The sequence below is a fragment of the Carassius auratus genome, chromosome 34 (assembly GCF_003368295.1).
Source record: "Carassius auratus strain Wakin chromosome 34, ASM336829v1, whole genome shotgun sequence".
Classification (NCBI taxonomy): domain Eukaryota; kingdom Metazoa; phylum Chordata; class Actinopteri; order Cypriniformes; family Cyprinidae; genus Carassius; species Carassius auratus.
This window is the reverse complement of record NC_039276.1, coordinates 20863942-20882138: the sequence shown is the minus strand read 5'-3', so window position 1 is coordinate 20882138 and position 18197 is coordinate 20863942. Positions and strand designations below refer to the sequence as shown.

At 40.2% G+C, this 18197-nt stretch overlaps 1 protein-coding gene across 2 annotated transcripts in view; it reads left to right on the top strand.

The window, feature by feature from the left end:
* Window positions 1-18197, top strand: part of LOC113053503 (polypeptide N-acetylgalactosaminyltransferase 13-like) — a 109681-nt gene that overhangs the window by 37430 nt on the left and 54054 nt on the right. For both annotated transcript variants that reach the window (XM_026218594.1, XM_026218593.1), the window contains exons 4-5: window positions 11133-11299; window positions 12511-12718. In XM_026218594.1, coding sequence (XP_026074379.1) covers window positions 11133-11299; window positions 12511-12718 — 375 coding nt within the window. The remainder of the gene's footprint in view (window positions 1-11132; window positions 11300-12510; window positions 12719-18197) is intronic.

Below are 18197 nucleotides of genomic sequence, written 5' to 3'. Positions count from 1 at the left end.
AAATACTTTGTTACATATAAGTATTTTTTTCGGGGATCTGTACTTTACTTGAGTATGCTGCCCGCAATGATCCCGCAATGATACTTCTAATTACAGGAGCGTCTTTACTGATGAGATGCTCATGGAAATTGCATTCGATTTTTTCCACAGCCCTACTGAAATTTCATTCACCCATGGCAGGCAAAAAAGACATTTCAGCCGTTAAGAAGATAAGAAAGACACTACTGTAATTAGAAGTATATCTCCAGCACGTGCGTTCAGATCAGGGCTGCCAGGTTTTCATAACAAATCCTGCCTAGTTGCTCAAATGTTGACTTACTTAATTTATTTACCATGACAAATAGTTGTGTAGACAAATAATATATATTTTTAGGACTGCAACAACTAATCGATAATGAAAATAATCAAGAAAAATTTCATTATTCCTCATCGATATTCTGAAACAGTATTACCTTGTATTTTGCACATCTTCTGTTTGATGCAGCTATAATGTTATCGAACATGTCTATTGGAAGTTCAACCCCTATACTGCGATAAGGTGCTTCATTGTCTCTTTTGATTGTAAATCTAACAAATTCTTTATTGCAGTATCTAATCTCATCATTTGTTCAATTAAAACATTGCATATCACTACCAAAACAACTGTTCTGCTTAATTATTGATATTTAGAGTTAATTTGAATATGTACTTTTTACTTCCGGTACTTAAGTATGTTAAGTATCGGATACTTTTGTACTTTTACTCAAGTGATGTTTGAATGGAGGACTTTCTACTTTTACTGGAGTAATTTTTTATTAAGATACATCTACTTTTACTTGAGTATAACTTTTGAGTACTTTTACCACCCCTGAATATAAGCTATATATCACATTTCAATGGCTTGATTGTTCATGTTGATGCAAAATATAAACTATATTATTCATGCATTTAGCTGACACTTTTATCCAAAGCGACTTACAGTGCGTTCAGGCTATACATTTTACCAGTATGTGTGTTCTCTGGGAATCGAACCCATAACCTTTTGCACTGCTAATGCAATGCTCTACCACTGAGCCACAAAAACAAAAGTTGATGTTTATCTGCTTAACACCATGACACCCAAGATGTAGGTGGCTTTGTTTCTTCAGTTGAACACAAACCAAGATTTTTAACTCAAACTGTTGCAGTTTGTCAGTCATATAATTGACGTGAATGGGAATCACAGCTTTGAGAGTAAAAAAAAAAAAAAAAAATGAAACCCTGCTGCTCTAGACCAGTGTTTCCCAAACTTTTTTTCTGGGGACCCACATTTTAAAGTCGATAAATCCTTGTGACCCAATAAACATTAGGCCCATATAGTTCATATATCACAAAGAGAATTTATGCATTAACAAAATATGTATGACAATTTTTAAGGTCAGTTAAGCTTCCACTTAACTATTTAAAAGAGATACAGCTATTTGACAAAGCACAATTATTTTTTATTTACCTGTTGTTGACAATAAGTAAAATGCAGAGGTGAAATGAGAAAGGAAGAGTTGACAGGGCATCTCATTGTTTTCATATTCTCATCATTACAGTGTACACAATTTATACTTAATGAGACAAAGTGCAAAATAGGGCAGTTAATCATTTATTTTTCTTCCTATCATCAATAAAACCAGATGGAATCAATGGATGCCTTTCATATAACAATTCAATGCTTTGCACATCTACCAGAATAATATGAACAAATTTCTTACTGAAATATTTTTTGAGAACTTTTTTATGCGTCCACTATATACACATTTTATAAAGTGCACAGTATGACAGGCTCTCATTTTTTCTTCTCAAAACAAAAATATGAATGCAAACAATCTTTAGAACAATAGTAATATGAACCTTCAGAGCTATCAAAAACATGCTTTTTAAAGTTTATTTTTATTTTTATGTTGGTCAGGCAGAAGAAGAGTAATGTTTAAGTGCACCAGTCCTTATCATCAGTTTCACCAAATCAAGGCAGTTTACCAGGCTAATGGGAGAGGTGGGCCTGCTTGTTTTTTAGAATTACATTCCAGTTTGGTGTACATGAGGAGAGTGCAACACGCATATCAGGTGCAGCATTCAGTCTATTCCTGTATTTTGTCTTTATTTTTGTGAGAACTGAGAACCCAACTTCACATTTGTATGTAGTTGTAAAAGTAATAAGCAACAGTATGCTTGCCTTGCTTAAGACAGGGTATTCAGATGAAATGCTTACCCATGTAAGGTAAACAGGTCAATTTAGCTCAAAGGGAATCATTTAAGATTTTAAAGGGAATTTGAACAGAATCACTGTTTCACGGCTGGTCACGGAGACGCCCTGCGGTTCAGTGAACGAGCTGTTTAACATCAAATCTGCGCTGGATACTAATATCCAAACTAAAGTGAAACACTATCAATTAGCACAGTAACAAGATCGGCAGTTTAAGACATCAACACAAGATACTTCTCTTTTCAATATGAATAAGGCTTTATTAGATACATCTAAGACATATAAACTAATCTAACACATAAACGCATGCACTCACACATTCACAAAAGTTGCAGGAAGATCAAAAGTTAGGGAAAGATGAGTTTAAGAGAATGGAAATATGGAATCCCAAGTTTACAGCAATACGTTAAATTGCATAGACATGAACAACCATCAATCACGTAATTAGCCCTCGCATTGAGTTCCTCAATGTGACTAAAATTATATTAGATACTCCAGCACAACAAATATCTGGGGATACGTTGCCTACGTTTCCTGTGAAAGGGACTCCTGTTGAAAGGGGTATCCCGGTGTCGCTGATTGGCTGGAAGTTCAGTAGTGGCTGAAGTGACGTCTTGGGAAGCCCGTGGTTGTTGGGCGTTGGCTGAAAGTGCAGAGTCGTGTGGGCTGGTTGAAGTTGAACGGGCACCCGAGGTCAGGCGTCGGAGACTCGATGTTACAAAACTTAACTCAGAACACGAAACTCTCAAACGGAAAAGAAAATAAATAAAGTTTGACGAGATAAGGTTGTGTTCCTTCTCATCGTGGCTAAGTAGCAGCAGGCGTGCAGGCTGTAGCACGCTGCAACTGCGCTCAAAGAACAATGATGACTAACCGCATGGCTAGATGCTACAAGCTAGCCGAAGCATAGCTAGAGACTAGAAGCAGACACTAAAAGCAGACTAAAAGCAAAGATTTTACGATATCCTAGGTATTTAAAGTGGCCTGTTGGCCACACCTCAAATGCTGTCTTGACCAATCAGATATTGTCTTGGCTCGGGGGTATCATAAATCATTTGTTTATCTTACCAAGCATGTGGTCCGAATTTTCCTGCCTCGCAGGGTCTAATTTTGGACATGATTCCTATAACACGAATACAATACATGGGACAAATAAATTATTGTCAGGGCTAATTCAAGCAAGAAGATTCGATCACACACATACCAAACACAATTATAAATCGTTAAGCTATGCCATAGTCATAAAAAAAAACATACACAATAAGTGATTATAACATGATAGTCAAATGTGTGGGTTCCACATAAATGAATATGGAGTGATGCGATGGAATGATTCATTTATAAGTCTTTTTGAGTTCATTCTGGTCCATATATATGTACAAAAGACAGTTTCTTTGTCATTCTCTGACATATGGATGTTCTGTAGAGACAGAGGTTTAAAGCTCCGCCCCCCCCCCCCCCCCCTTAGGAATTTCAGTCTGGTTCTGCTAGGTGGGGGGGGGAGTCAATAGAAGTGTTTAACTCATGGTTTAACATAATGTCCAGCGTTGCATTTAAATTACGAACAACAAATTTGACACCAAATTTCTCTTCTTCGAATTGAAATTGTAAATAATTGTTCTAGTGGTGTTAGTGTTGAAAGCTGTTGTGTGAACAAGTGGTTGGTCATATTGCTTGGTTCTTGTGGCACTAGAACTGATTTATGACTTCCTGAGGAATTCAGCTCGTGTTTCAATGCATACAGCTTTGATAGACTCTTTAATTTGTCTGGTTCGACTCATTTCTGTTACATATATCCCCCTTTCAATCGGCGAGGTGTTTAGGTGAAGACATCGTCGATCGCTGGAGAAACAAAGGCAGAAGAAGCAGACAAACACAGCAAACAGCAAGACAACACCTCCATGACAGTTACTGTACTGGTGCAGGCATCAGGTTATTTAGGTGCACGTGGTTAAGTTCAATTAGTCAATGTAGTTTAGCACATTGAGGATAGTTTAGATCGTCTTGGAAATTGTTGTTTTATTCTGATTCATCAATCAAATTTGTGGTTAACTTTGTTTGGTTCTTCTAGGTTGTCTTTACACGTTTACCGTTAGTTTTCTAGTAATTTCATTTTCAATTCAACGAATTGACCTATCATGCATGGAGCTCTCTGGCTTCCATTCAGTTTAGAGTGGCTGGCGGATATTAGGTGTTGCGAGTCAATCCTAATATCAGACCTTCGACCCTCGCAGGGTGTCTAGGCGCTTCACCTACTCAGGAAAGAGGGGAAGGAGAAGGATAGGTAAAAGAAGAACAAAACAAAACAAAGCTGCTGTGGGTTTTCCTAGCATGGGTTACAACTACTATTGAGCTAGGATGTCAGGTGCAGCTAGTGTGTCGTGAACCTTAACTTAGTGTCAGGTGTTCTACCTATTGTGAGGATGGCTGCACGTTTCTTCATGGTGGGTATGTGTAACTTTGTTACACTAAAAGTTGGATATTCTACCTGTGGGAAGAATATGTTTGTTGACTGTGTTATCAGTAGATGTGTTTACCTCTGGGTGTAGGTAATGTTGTGTGTGTTACTGGTGTAGTGCATGTGTGGTCAGATCTGTTCAAGTCTGTGTTGTCTCCCCCTTTTTCTAGCATGTCACCTAAGACTGGCTCTCTGCATCCTTGGCTTGGATGAGGGCGTGTCCATGGTCTAATGAGGGGTCAGTCCAGCAAGGCAGGAAGTTATTTAGCAGACAGTCTGAGGCAGTTTGGCATGGCTGTGTGAAGCTGGGTTGCAAAACTTTGTCTCCTATGTTGCATTCTTCTTGTGATGCCTTCTGGCTGTAGCAGACTTTCTGACCTTCTGTGCTCTGGAGGTTGCTGTTGCACAGACAGGGAATGTGGTACTTGGAGTTGGAGTTCATTTGACATTTTGTTAGTGACTGAGGTGATGTCCTTTAGTACCTCAGATTTTTCATCAACAGTTGGCCGTTCTCTGTGGTCTTGATGGAAGACTCTGGTGTTGTGATGCCACTGGGTGTCGTCCAGTGCAAGGCTTGAGTCTTTGTTGACAGAGTTCAAGAGTGTGGAGGTTCTGTTACCTTTCTTTGAGGCCAACTTCTGCCTGTTATAGACCTTCTGTGTTAGGTCACGCAACTGTTGGATGGTCATGGAGTTCGGACAGGCCATGACACCTAGATGGTGACTGACTCCAGGGTGCAGATTCTTTAGGAAGAGGGTTTTGAAGTTCACATCCTCTTCAAGGTCAGGGTTGTTGTGTGCACCAAAGTAGGCTTGTCGGAGTCGGTTGTAATAAGCTTGTGGAGTCTCTTGACGACCTTGTTTGGTTTCCAAGGCAGTTAACAGTCCATGTTCAGACTCTGGGTCTGTAAACTCTTTAATCAGGACCTCACGAAGTCGCTGGTAGTTTGACTTGGTTTGACTGGGCTGTCGATCTAGAAAGTTTCGTACCTCGGGACTGGACGTGGCTCTAAGGAGGTATAACCAGTCTCTGTCAGTCACATGAGGTCTCACTTCCAGGTGAAATTCGATATCTCGCAGGTAAGCTTGGATGTCGGGGCTCTCTATGGAGTTCGGGTTGAACCTGCTGATGTTTTTAGACAGCTTGTTGAGGTCTTTGATGGTCATCCCGTGTTCAGCTCCAAGTCCTTGGACGGGAGGTTTTCTTTTGTTGGCAGGAAAGGGTTGTGTGGCGAAGGCAGGTGAGGTTTTGTGTTGTGGCCCTTCGCTCCTTTCATCATATGCCATTTCTTGGACGTGGGACTCTGCTCTGCTCAGCAGTGATGAGGCTAAGAGAGGTTTCTCTTTCCTTGGCTCTTGTTTGTGCTTGTAAGCATTTTGGAGTTCTTTTCTGACCATGTAGAGCTCATCGTTGGTATCGTCTAGTTGTTGGGTCAGATTGTCCGTTTCAGTTCTGTACCTTTCTAGGTGGTCTTTCAAAGCACTGATTTCAGAATTCTTGTTTCTGATGTCTAGCTTGGCTTTCTCTAGTAGCTGTTCGGCATACTGGAGTCTGTTTACCAGGTCTTTCTGAGCAGCCGTAGTATGTTGCTGGCCGAGCTGAGCTGCTGCCAGGGCTGCTTGGAGCTTCATAACTTGTTCCGTTGTTTCCTGCTCCCTCTCGCTGGGTGCTTTGAGTTGATCTTGAACTTTCACTTCCAGCTTGTCTATGCGACGTTGAGCACGTGTCAGCTCCTCTTGAAGGTGGGTGATGTGCTTGTCGCTCAGTTTCAGCTGGGTTGTATAGGCATAGCTTAGTGAGCTCGTGATCTTGACTAGCTCCTCGTGGTTGTTGTTCTGGCTTGAATCTTGTGTCAGGAATCTTCTCAGGATTAGGATTATTATTAAAAATAATAACAGTTCAAATGTCTTTGGAGTGAGGCTGTCTGTCATGCCTCTCAGCCAAATATTCACATCTTCCCCATGGGAAATGGGGTCTGCAGTCTGCGGCATGTTGGCACGCTGGGGAGAAGAGAGACTGACACAGATCTGTGTGGAGTAAAAGCCTATGTGTGGTCGGACAACTAAGTGTTGTATCAGTGATTGTGAACCACTAGTGAAATGTGGCGACGACTGTGTTGGTCTCAGGGGGTCTAAGTAGACTAGAGATGCGAAGACTTTTTTTCACTCTAATGAGGAAGAGGAAAGAAGAGAAAGAGGTGAAAAACAAATTAAATGACAAGCAAAATTTCTGTTTTTCAAATGAGGAAAATTATTATTTCTCCAATTCAACGTTATCAAAACGGTAAACAATATTATTATAATTCTTGTCTTGGACTAAAGAATACAATAATAATTCTGATATCTCTTTTCTTAGTCTGACAGGATTGAGGCTGCGAACCGGGGAGGCTGCGAAGGCGACAGTTGTTCAACACATATCTCTATTAAATTGATCTCAACGTTGGATGAGATGCTAAAATTTGGATTGCGTTTTCAAATGTAGGGAGGTTAGGAAGAACAAGGGAGAGGTTTAATTACAATCAAACTCCATAAGGATGATTCGTCGTCTTTGGCACGATTGTGTATTTAATTCACTTAGAATTGATTGATGGTTCTTACATGTCCTACAAATGTAAAAAGAGAAGAGGAAAGTAAAGGAGAGAGAGGACAGAGATGGTAAGTCTCAGTAGCGGTTATCTCAACTACAAGGAGAGCATTGTGTTAGTTGCTGCACAACTAATCAAACAAAATAAATTTTAAGTGAAAGAGAGTTGTCTTTCTAATTTATTTGAACTCGTAGTGAGGGATAACCATATCTCCTTTTAGGGCTCAGGTGTGTCGTTCCCAGGCTAGGATACACAAAGTAAAGAAATGGTAAGAAAAAGTAAAATTAAAAAAAATAATAAATGGGCAAAATATGCATAAATGAAATTAAAAAGAGGAAATCAATACGTAAAACAATAGTGGTTAAGTGTATAACCAAAACAGGAAGAGGGGTAAAACGCATTCAAATAAGTAAAGGTCTGAATAGCATATATTCAGATGGGTAATAAATAAATTAGGAAGAATAAGTTTACTTAAACTTCCAAAGTTCAAGGCTTATTCATTCCTAAAATAATTAGGCCCAAAAGAGAATAATAGAAATAATAGATCATATGAAATGATCTGAGAGGGAAATTTCAAATGATTCAAAATAAATTTAATGTTTCAATTAAATTTCAATTTGTCACAATTAATAATTGTGAGTTAGTATTTCCCTTTCTAGTAAAAATAAGTGGTTTAGTGAGAAAAGAGAGCAATAAAGAGAAAGAGACTAACAAGTGTTAGTTAAGATGTTTAAAGATGGTTAAATCACATCAGTGTTGCCCAAACACACACTATTCATCCACTGGATTGTAATGCTAACGGCTAAGCTTTGAGGCTAGTGGCTTTAGTATAGACTTCAATGTAAATGCAATGGTTTCGTTAGCTTAGCGACACCGCGGAGTTTGTTTACACAAGTGTGCTGCGCGTGCACAGTTCAGAGTTGCTCCGGAAGTACGTTAAGGCATCCGGGTCACGGTCGTCACTATGGCAACCAAAACACACTCTAGTGGATAACGTTAGAACATGAATCGTTGCATTGTTGCAAATACAGTTAAGCATGTAACATGAAATGTCGGCTCATTTCAACACTGTACAAATAACAACACCGCTTTCAGTTGGTTTTGCGATGTGGCACTTAAACTCTCAGTTTGTATAGAGTTAAATTTATCTTATTTCAGATATAGCAGCTTTTGCTGTAGTTAGGGGGACACAGTGATGGCGATCTGAATCTCGGTGCCAGTTTCTCTGGACACAAACGGTTTCCTTTGCTGTTCGTACACAGTTAAAATTTACTTGATCAAGCTTTTAAAACACTCCCATTCAAATAACTCTCGGGCACACGCAGTGTTACGCGAGATTGCATTCACTTTGTGAACGGACACAGACAGGCAAACATTATTCTCTAATGTTTAACTTAGGGGAGTCAAAGATCAAATTTGATTCGGCTTTTGCTGTAGTTAGGGGGACACAGTGATGGCGATCTGAATCTCGGTGCCAGTTTCTCTGGACACAAACGGTTTCCTTTGCTGTTCGTACACAGTTAAAATTTACTTGATCAAGCTTTTAAAACACTCCCATTCAAATAACTCTCGGGCACACGCAGTGTTACGTCTCACACGTCTCGCTAGCTTTTCAGCTTTCATCGGCAACAGAAGAAAATATTAAATATCTTGGTTTATGCTCACAATTTAGATTAAACTGCCCGCATTCTCCACCATAACAATGTAAGGGAAACAGGTCAATTTAGCTCAAAGGGAATCATTTAAGATTTTAAAGGGAATTTGAACAGAATCACTGTTTCACGGCTGGTCACGGAGACGCCCTGCGGTTCAGTGAACGAGCCGTTTAACATCAAATCTGCGCTGGATACTAATATCCAAACTATAGTGAAACACTATCAATTAGCACAGTAACAAGATCGGCAGTTTAAGACATTAACTTGTGAGCACAAAACACAAGATACTTCTATTTTCAATATGAATAAGGCTTTATTAGATAAATCTAAGACATATAAACTAATCTAACACATAAACGCACGCACTCACACATTCACACAAGTTGCAAGCTGCCTTTAATAAAGTTCACAACACGAATTACTTCTTTCAATGTTTTGTCAAGCTCGGGGGGTATTCCTTTGCATGCCAAAGCTTGGTGGTGAATGAAACAGTGATTTCACATGATGTCTTTACCAGCTGCCTCCTTGATTCTTTTCACAACTCTGCTCTTTCTGCCCGTCATATTTGCAGCCCCATCACTCGTTACGCCTTTACAGTTGGCCCAGCTCAACCCGCACTCTGTAACCACGTAGTTGTTCAGTACAGAAAATATCTGTTCACCTTTCGTTCCAGTAGGAATATTCAAGCAACATAATAAATCCTCCACAAATTCTGTTTCCCACACATACCTTACGTATACCAACAAAGTTACGCAGTCCGAGACGTCGGTGCTTTCATCCAGCTGGATTGAAAATTCCGCGGCCGCCTTCAATCTTGTTATGAGCTGTTGCTCAATATTGTCTGAAATGTCATTTATCCTTCGGGAAACTGTGTTGTTACTCAGGGGGATGCATTTTAATTTTTGTGCGGTTTCTTCATCAATAACCGTGCTAACCATGTCTATTGCGGCGGGCAGAATTATATTTTCTGCAGCAGTGTGGGGCTGCTTCTCTTTGGCCACACGGTAAGAAACCATGTATGATGCTAGCTGGGCTTTGTCATTTAATGTCACATTTCTACGGAGAAGCTCAGCTGATGATTCAATCTCCTGTGCCTTCCTTTGAAAGAAATCCAGAGGTTTCTTTGCCAAGTCGAAGTGATGTGTTTCCAAATGTCTTTTTATTTTAGTTGGTTTTAAACTCTCATTTGCGAGTTTTTCGCTGCATATGACACACATGGGTCGAGCTTCTTGGTTTGTTTTGGAATAATTAACAAAACCATATTTCAGAAAGTAGTCTTTATATGGCCTTGGTCTTGTTTTTCTTTTCTTATTTGGAGGCTGTTCTCCCAAATCCTCAGAGGTAACGTTACCTGCTCCGGTGTCTGGTCGAAAGCATCCACTGGTTCCGCTTTCCTCACATTCTTCATCATTATGGCGTTTTTCACTTGAAGTAGCTTTGCTAACATTAGCTAGTTTATTTTCAAGCTGGCCTCCCTCGGGGACGGTATTTTGGCTGTTGGCAGTGCTAGCCTGATCTTTAGCTGTTTTTTTCTTCTTAATTAGCCAAGCATCCATTTTTATGGCTGGTTGCCAAATGCAGAGCGCAGCTAAAGAAAAAAAAAAAAAAAAAAAAAAAAAACGGAAGAAAACGACGAGCTCCCTCGTGCGGCTAATTGGTGAACTACACATATAACATTTTAATCAAGAGTATATAGGACACTGAAAAATAGTGCTCGACTTGGCGACCCATACAAAATCTCCCGCGACCCACTCCCGCGACCCACTTCGATATGTAAGAAACTGTAAGAAACTGAACTGTATTTATTTCGTATTTATAACAGTAGACTCTATCAACAAGCTCAATTAGGAGTGTCAGTCATCCATTTACAAGGCGGTGCACTTGTAAGTTTGCAATCTGCCATAAAGCAAGAAGAAGAAGAAGATGCATCACATACCAGCTGTTGAGTTAAAAAACTGCGTTTGTGTTCTTATGAAAATAAATTCACATACTTCTTGGACGGCCTGGGGGTAAGCAGATAAACATAAAATTTTCATATTTGGGTGAATCTCTTTAAGGTATTACAATATAATAAACATAACAATCGGGGGTTTCCTGCAAAGCGGCTTTGAAACAATGTGTATTTCTGAAAAGGCCTATGCAAACAAAATTTACTTGACTCTGTATGTCCAAAAATGGTTGGTTCTTTTTATCATATTAACTCTGTTCTTGTGTGTTCCACAGCTGTAAAACCAAGATGTACCCCGATGACCTGCCAAACACCAGCATTGTGATTGTGTTTCATAATGAAGCCTGGAGCACACTTCTAAGAACCATACACAGTGCCATAAACCGCTCGCCCAGACACTTGCTGCTCGAGATTCTGCTGGTGGATGATGCCAGCGAGAGAGGTCCTAATCACATCAATTCATTAATTGATCATTTTAGGATATTCCTTCATTATCACAATACTCACAATGTATTCAATGTGTCACTATATTCACAATGACAGAATACCTCCAGTGTCATAATTTATGTAAATGTTGGCAACAAATTATCTCAAAAGTTTTAGCTTCTTAGAGATCTGCGTGAGGAAACATTAAAGGGGTCATGAACTGAAAAATCTAAATTACTTTGATCTTTTGACATATGAGCACTATAAAAACATTCTGTAAGTTTCAGACCTCAAAACTTTCTCTTTCTCAGCTTATATTGAAGCCAATCTGCCAAAATGACAGGTTGTGGAATGTGCCACTTTATGACGTAATAGTGTGGCTAAACTCCCACTCAAGAAGATCAATGCCTACTTCTACATCACTGCCTGTCTAGCTCCGCCCACTGTTTCATGAAAGTAGTGTAAATAATTTGTTTACAAACAAGGCACAATTCAACGCATGATTTCAGAAAGATTGAAAATAAAAGACGATGCTGTGCTGACTATATTGGATCTGACAGAAATGTTGCACCATACAAGTTTGAATAACTGTTTTTTAATATGTGGTCACTATTGCTTTGTTTGTTATTACAGTTTGTTAGATATGTATCGAATATTTATGCGTTTTTATCCAAAAGCACAGCAGCATCCACCTATAAAAAACTGTCAAACATACTCCAACTCTTAGCCAATCATAGCAGTGTCCATTTACTTCGTCCCTTAATCCACCACACCTATGTTCCGATGAGAGGGGTTAAAACCGGACAGAAAATAGCCTATTATTTCTAAACTATGATGTTTTTTTATCTAAAAATTTTCATAACGTTATAAGTGTACTACGAAGCCCCGCACATGACATTCAAGAAAAAATAAATAAATCGTGCGCACAATTTACTAATTTGCTCCCTCGATTTCCTAAAATGTGTGCACAATTTACTAATTCATTCTCTCGATTTACAAATTAATAAATCGTGCGGACAATTTATAAATAAAGGGAACAAAATGGTAAATTGTGTGCACAATTTAGCCTACTTTCTTCCTGCATGCCATGTGGGGGGCTCCATAGTGTACCTCAGAGAACAGTACAAAATAATAAAGGCACTTCATGACCCCTGCGTAATGTGAAGCTGTACACCATAATCTCACCTCTGTACATGACCTCTGCTTGTATTGATTGATTGATTGCAGATTTTCTAAAGAAAAAATTAGAGGACTATGTAGTGACTCTGGATGTTCCGGTGCGAATTTTGAGGATGGAGACGCGATCCGGTTTGATCCGAGCACGATTAAGAGGGGCGGCTGCCACGCGAGGACAGGTTATCACCTTCCTGGATGCCCACTGTGAGTGCACTGTAGGGTGGCTGGAACCGCTGCTGGCCCGGATCAAAGAGGACAGGTGAGTGTGCTTGACTGTGTACACACAATATATTCCTTAGCACCAAACTTTACATTTTATAGACTTGAAAATGTTATTTTTGCTTTTTATTTGATCATTTTTTTTGCCATAAGAGAAACTAAATAACAACAAACTTCTAGTCAGACAGCAGAGAATGTACTGTAGAGCAGTGGTTTTCAGCCTCTTTGACTCTGTGACTCCCCTATTGCCAAAGACAATTTTTCAAGACCCTCATGTAAGGTATGATGTTTCTGTTCCCTTTCAATACTTCACTCGTACTTATGGGAAAAACTACTTATTCAATCATGCAGTGAAACTGATTGGCCATTGGTTCGTGCAGTGATATTAAAACAAACCAAATGCTCGGCAGCGGTGCTGCACGAACCTATGGCAGCGAAGCTTGCCAAAGCCCGCCAAAATGGGCGGGGGATCTGGCTATATTTTGGCCGCTTCGCCACAGGAATTCAGATTTCTTCTTCTTCAGCGACGATGTCATATCACTTCGCTGATCTCCGCTGAACTGCTCGCCGTTGATATGCCTAGCACTGGAACGCAACTGCCGGTCCCCCTGCAGATACATGGCTTCCCAGCGGACATCCGGTGAGAGAGAGATTAACAGAGCAAATTTCTCTAAAAAGAGCCTTTTCTACAGCGTTGTTTCAAATGCCGTCTCATCATTGCAGCTCGTGCAGAGCCCCTCTGCACGCTGATGATGGGCACAGCGAGTGTGTCATGTGCTTGGGGAAACCCCACGCTCGTGGGAAATTCCTGTTCTAATTGTTCTTTACAGGAAAGGAAGAGGAGGGGGCTAAGTCTCGCTGCGGCTGGACCACCCCCCAAACTGCCCCGTATGTGGCGCCCTCCATCTCCAGGTGTCGACGAAGTTGTTTTTGCTGCAAACAATTGGGCCCTTTTTAGCACCCAGAGAGCAAAGCACTGTTATAGCGCACAAAATAAAAAACACACTCCTTCACAAAAAGAGCTGTTTTCCTCACAAAACACTCACAAGTGCTATGTCCCCCCGCGGCAGACAAACACTTGAGTTAATCCAACCTCTGTCCATCCGGGCCTCACAATGGCAAGCCATTCCCGGGGTATCAGATTGGGTCATGGGAATAATAAAACATGGCTATTCCCTTCAGTTCGCACGATGACCACCACGCTTTCGCGGGGTGGTCACTACAGCTAGTCCAAAATGCAGCAGCAGGAGTTCTTTCTAGAACCAGGAAGTATGACCATATTAACCCGGTCCTGTCAACACGGCATTGGCTCGCTATCAAAAATCGTATAGATTTTAAAATATTGCTTATTAATTATAAAGCCCTGAATGGTTTAGCACCTCAGTTTTTGAGTGAGATCCTTTTACATTATAATCAATAATTATATTAATATATTATATAGTGCTTTAAACAAAATACATTGCGCCAAAGCACTGAACAACATTCATTTGGAAAACAGTGTCTCAATAATGCAAAATGATAGTTAAAGGCAGTTCATCATTGAATTCAGTTATGTCATCTCTGTTCAGTTGAAATAGTGTCTGTTTTAATTTGCAATCAAGTCAATGATATCGCTGTAGATGAAGTGACCCCAACTAAGCAAGCCAGAGGCGACAGCGGCAAGGAACCGAAACTCCATCGGTGACAGAATGGAGAAAAAAAACCTTGGGAGAAACCAGGCTCAGTTGGGGGGCCAGTTCTCCTCTGACCAGACGAAACCAGTAGTTCAATTCCAGGCTGCAGCAAAGTCAGATTGTGCAGAAGAATCATTTGTTTCCTGTGGTCTTGTCCTGGTGCTCCTCTGAGACAAGGTCCTTACAGTGAATCTGTATCTGGGGCTCTAGTTGTCCTGGTCTCCGCTGTCTTTCAGGGCAGTAGAGGTCCTTTCTAGGTGCTGATCCACCATCTGGTCTGGATATGTACTGGATCCGGGTGACTGCAGTGACCCTCTGATCTGGACACAGACTGGATCTGGTGGCCACGGTGACCTCGGAAAAAGAGAGAAACAGACAAATATTAGCGTAGATGCCATTCTTCTAATGATGTAGAAAGTACGGTGTTATGTGAAGTGTTCCGGTTCCAGTTTACCTAATTAATGCAGCCTATTTGGATATTAAAAGCATATTAGTATGTTATGTGTATGCCAGGTTAAAGAGATGGGTCTTTGATCTAGATTTAAACTGCAAGAGTGTGTCTGCCTCCCGAACAATGTTAGGTAGGTTATTCCAGAGTTTAGGCGCCAAATAGGAAAAGGATCTGCCGCCCGCAGTTGATTTTGATATTCTAGGTATTATCAAATTGCCTGAGTTTTGAGAACGTAGCGGACGTAGAGGAGTATAATGTAAAAGGAGCTCATTCAAATACTGAGGTGCTAAACCATTCAGGGCTTTATAAGTAATAAGCAATATTTTAAAATCTATACGATGTTTGATAGGGAGCCAGTGCAGTGTGGACAGGACCGGGCTAATATGGTCATACTTCCTGGTTCTAGTAAGAACTCTTGCTGCTGCATTTTGGACTAGCTGTAGTTTGTTTACCAAGCGTGCAGAACAACCACCCAATAAAGCATTGCAATAGTCTAACCTTGAAGTCATAAATGCATGGATTAACATTTCTGCATTTGACATTGAGAGCATAGGCCGTAATTTAGATATATTTTTGAGATGGAAAAATGCAGTTTTACAAATGCTAGAAACGTGGCTTTCTAAGGAAAGATTGCGATCAAGTAGCACACCTAGGTTCCTAACTGATGACGAAGAATTGACAGAGCAACCATCAAGTCTTAGACAGTGTTCTAGGTTATTACAAGTAGAGTTTTTAGGCCCTATGATTAACACCTCTGTTTTTTTCTGAATTTAGCAGTAAGAAATTACTCGTCATCCAATTTTTTATATCGACTATGCATTCCATTAGTTTTTCAAATTGGTGTGTTTCACCGGGCTGCGAGGAAATATAGAGCTGCGTATCATCAGCATAACAGTGAAAGCTAACACCATGTTTCCTGATGATATCTCCCAAGGGTAACATATAAAGCGTGAAGAGTAGCGCCCCTAGAACTGAGCCTTGAGGTACTCCATACTGCACTTGTGATCGATATGATACATCTTCATTCACTGCTACGAACTGATGGCGGTCATATAAGTACGATTTAAACCATGCTGATGCACTTCCACTGATGCCAACAAAGTGTTCAAGTCTATGCAAAAGAATGTTGTGGTCAATTGTGTCAAACGCAGCACTAAGATCCAATAAAACTAATAGAGAGATACACCCACGATCAGATGATAAGAGCAGATCATTTGTAACTCTAAGGAGAGCAGTTTCAGTACTATGATACGGTCTAAATCCTGACTGGAAATCCTCACATATACCATTTTTCTCTAAGAAGGAATATAATTGTGAGGATACCACCTTTTCTAGTATCTTGGACAGAAAAGGGAGATTCGAGATTGGTCTATAATTAACTAGTTCTCTGGGGTCAAGTTGTGGCTTTTTTATGAGAGGCTTAATAACAGCCAGTTTGAAGGTTTTGGGGACATATCCTAATGACAATGAGGAATTAATAATAGTCAGAAGAGGACTTATGACTTCTGGAAGCACCTCTTTTAAGAGCTTAGATGGCATAGGGTCTAACATACATGTTGTAAGTTTAGATGATTTAACAAGTTTATACAATTCTTCCTCTCCTATAGTAGAGAATGAGTGGAACTGTTCCTCAGGGGGTCTATAGTGCACTGTCTGATGTGATACTGTAGCTGACGGCTGAATGGTTGCAATTTTATCTCTAATAGTATCGATTTTAGAAGTAAAGTAGTTCATAAAGTCATTACTGCTGTGGTGTTGGGAAATGTCAACACTTGTTGAGGCTTTATTTTTCGTTAATTTAGCCACTGTATTGAATAAATACCTGGGGTTATGTTTGTTTTCTTTTAAAAGAGAAGAAAAGTAATCAGATCTAGCAGTTTTTTAATGCTTTTCTGTAGGATATGCTACTTTCCCGACAAGCAATACGAAATACCTCTAGTTTTGTTTTCCTCCAGCTGCGCTCCATTTTTTGGGCTGCTCTCTTTAGGGTGCGAGTATGCTCATTATACCATGGTGTCAAACTGTTTTCCTTAACCTTTCTTAAGCGTAAAGGAGCAACTGTATTTAAAGTGCTAGAAAAGAGAGAGTCCATAGTTTCTGTTACATCATCAAGTTGTTCTGAGGTTTTGGATATGCTAAGGAATTCGGATACATCAGGAAGATAACTTAAAAAGCAGTCTTTTGTGGTAGAAGTGATGGTTCTTCGATACTTGTAACAAGAAGTAGAATTTACAATTTTGGCTATGTGAAGTTTACACAGAACTAAATAATGATCTGAGATATCATCACTTGGCTGAATAATTTCAACACTATCAACATCAATTCCATGTGACAGTATTAAATCTAGAGTATGATTTCGACAATGAGTAGGTCCTGAAACGTGTTGTCTAACACCAATAGAGTTCAGAATGTCTATAAATGCTGATCCCAATGCATCTTTTTCATTATCGACATGGATATTAAAATCACCAACTATTAAGACTTTATCTGCAGCCAGAACTAACTCGGATGTAAAATCACCAAACTCTTTAATAAAGTCTGTATGGTGCCCTGGTGGCCTGTATACAGTAGCCAGTACAAACATAACAGGTGATTTATCATTAACATTGGTTTCTCTGGATAATGTTATATGTAGCACCATTATTTCAAACGAGTTATACTTGAAGCCTGCCCTCTGAGAAATCCTGAAAACGTTAATAATCCTCTACGTTCGCTACGTTCTCAAAACTCAGGCAATTTGATAATACCTAGAATATCAAAATCAACTGCGGACGGCAGACCCTTTTCCTATTTAGCGCCTATGTTGTATGGAAAGAGGACCAGAGAGAGAAATTCGCGGAGCAGATACAGTCTTTAATGAACGAAACACAGGAGCTTGAGAATGCTTGTAAAAAAACAGAAAGAGTTCCAAAGGGAAAAACTGGAACCAAAAAACTCGTCTTGTACAAAAAGGAGAAAACAAAAACCAAAACCGGCCGCCCAGGCGGATTCAGTACGGTGGACAGCTTTGCAACAGCACAGTAGAGAGAGATCGGCAGGTCAGGAGACGAGCAGCGGCAAAACATCTAGGCTCACACTCTCGGCAACCCCAAACAGACAGGACTAGGACTAAGACAAATGACAGGGGATAAGACATACAGGGTTAGCGATCTTTAGAGGAATAATCTGGCGAGGCAGGTAGGGAGGAGAGGGAAAGAAGTAGGAGTGCTAATCAAAGGGGAAGAGGAAACAGGTGCGGGAAGCCAAGCGCAAAGAATAGCGCAATGAGGAGCAGCTGAAGTAGATTAACAGCAGAGGAAAGGTGAGTGCAGAGTAGGAGAGGAGGAGGGAAAGAATCTGAGAGAAAAGGGGAGGGGGAAAGGGAAAGAGAACCAGGATCATGACAGCCTAAACTT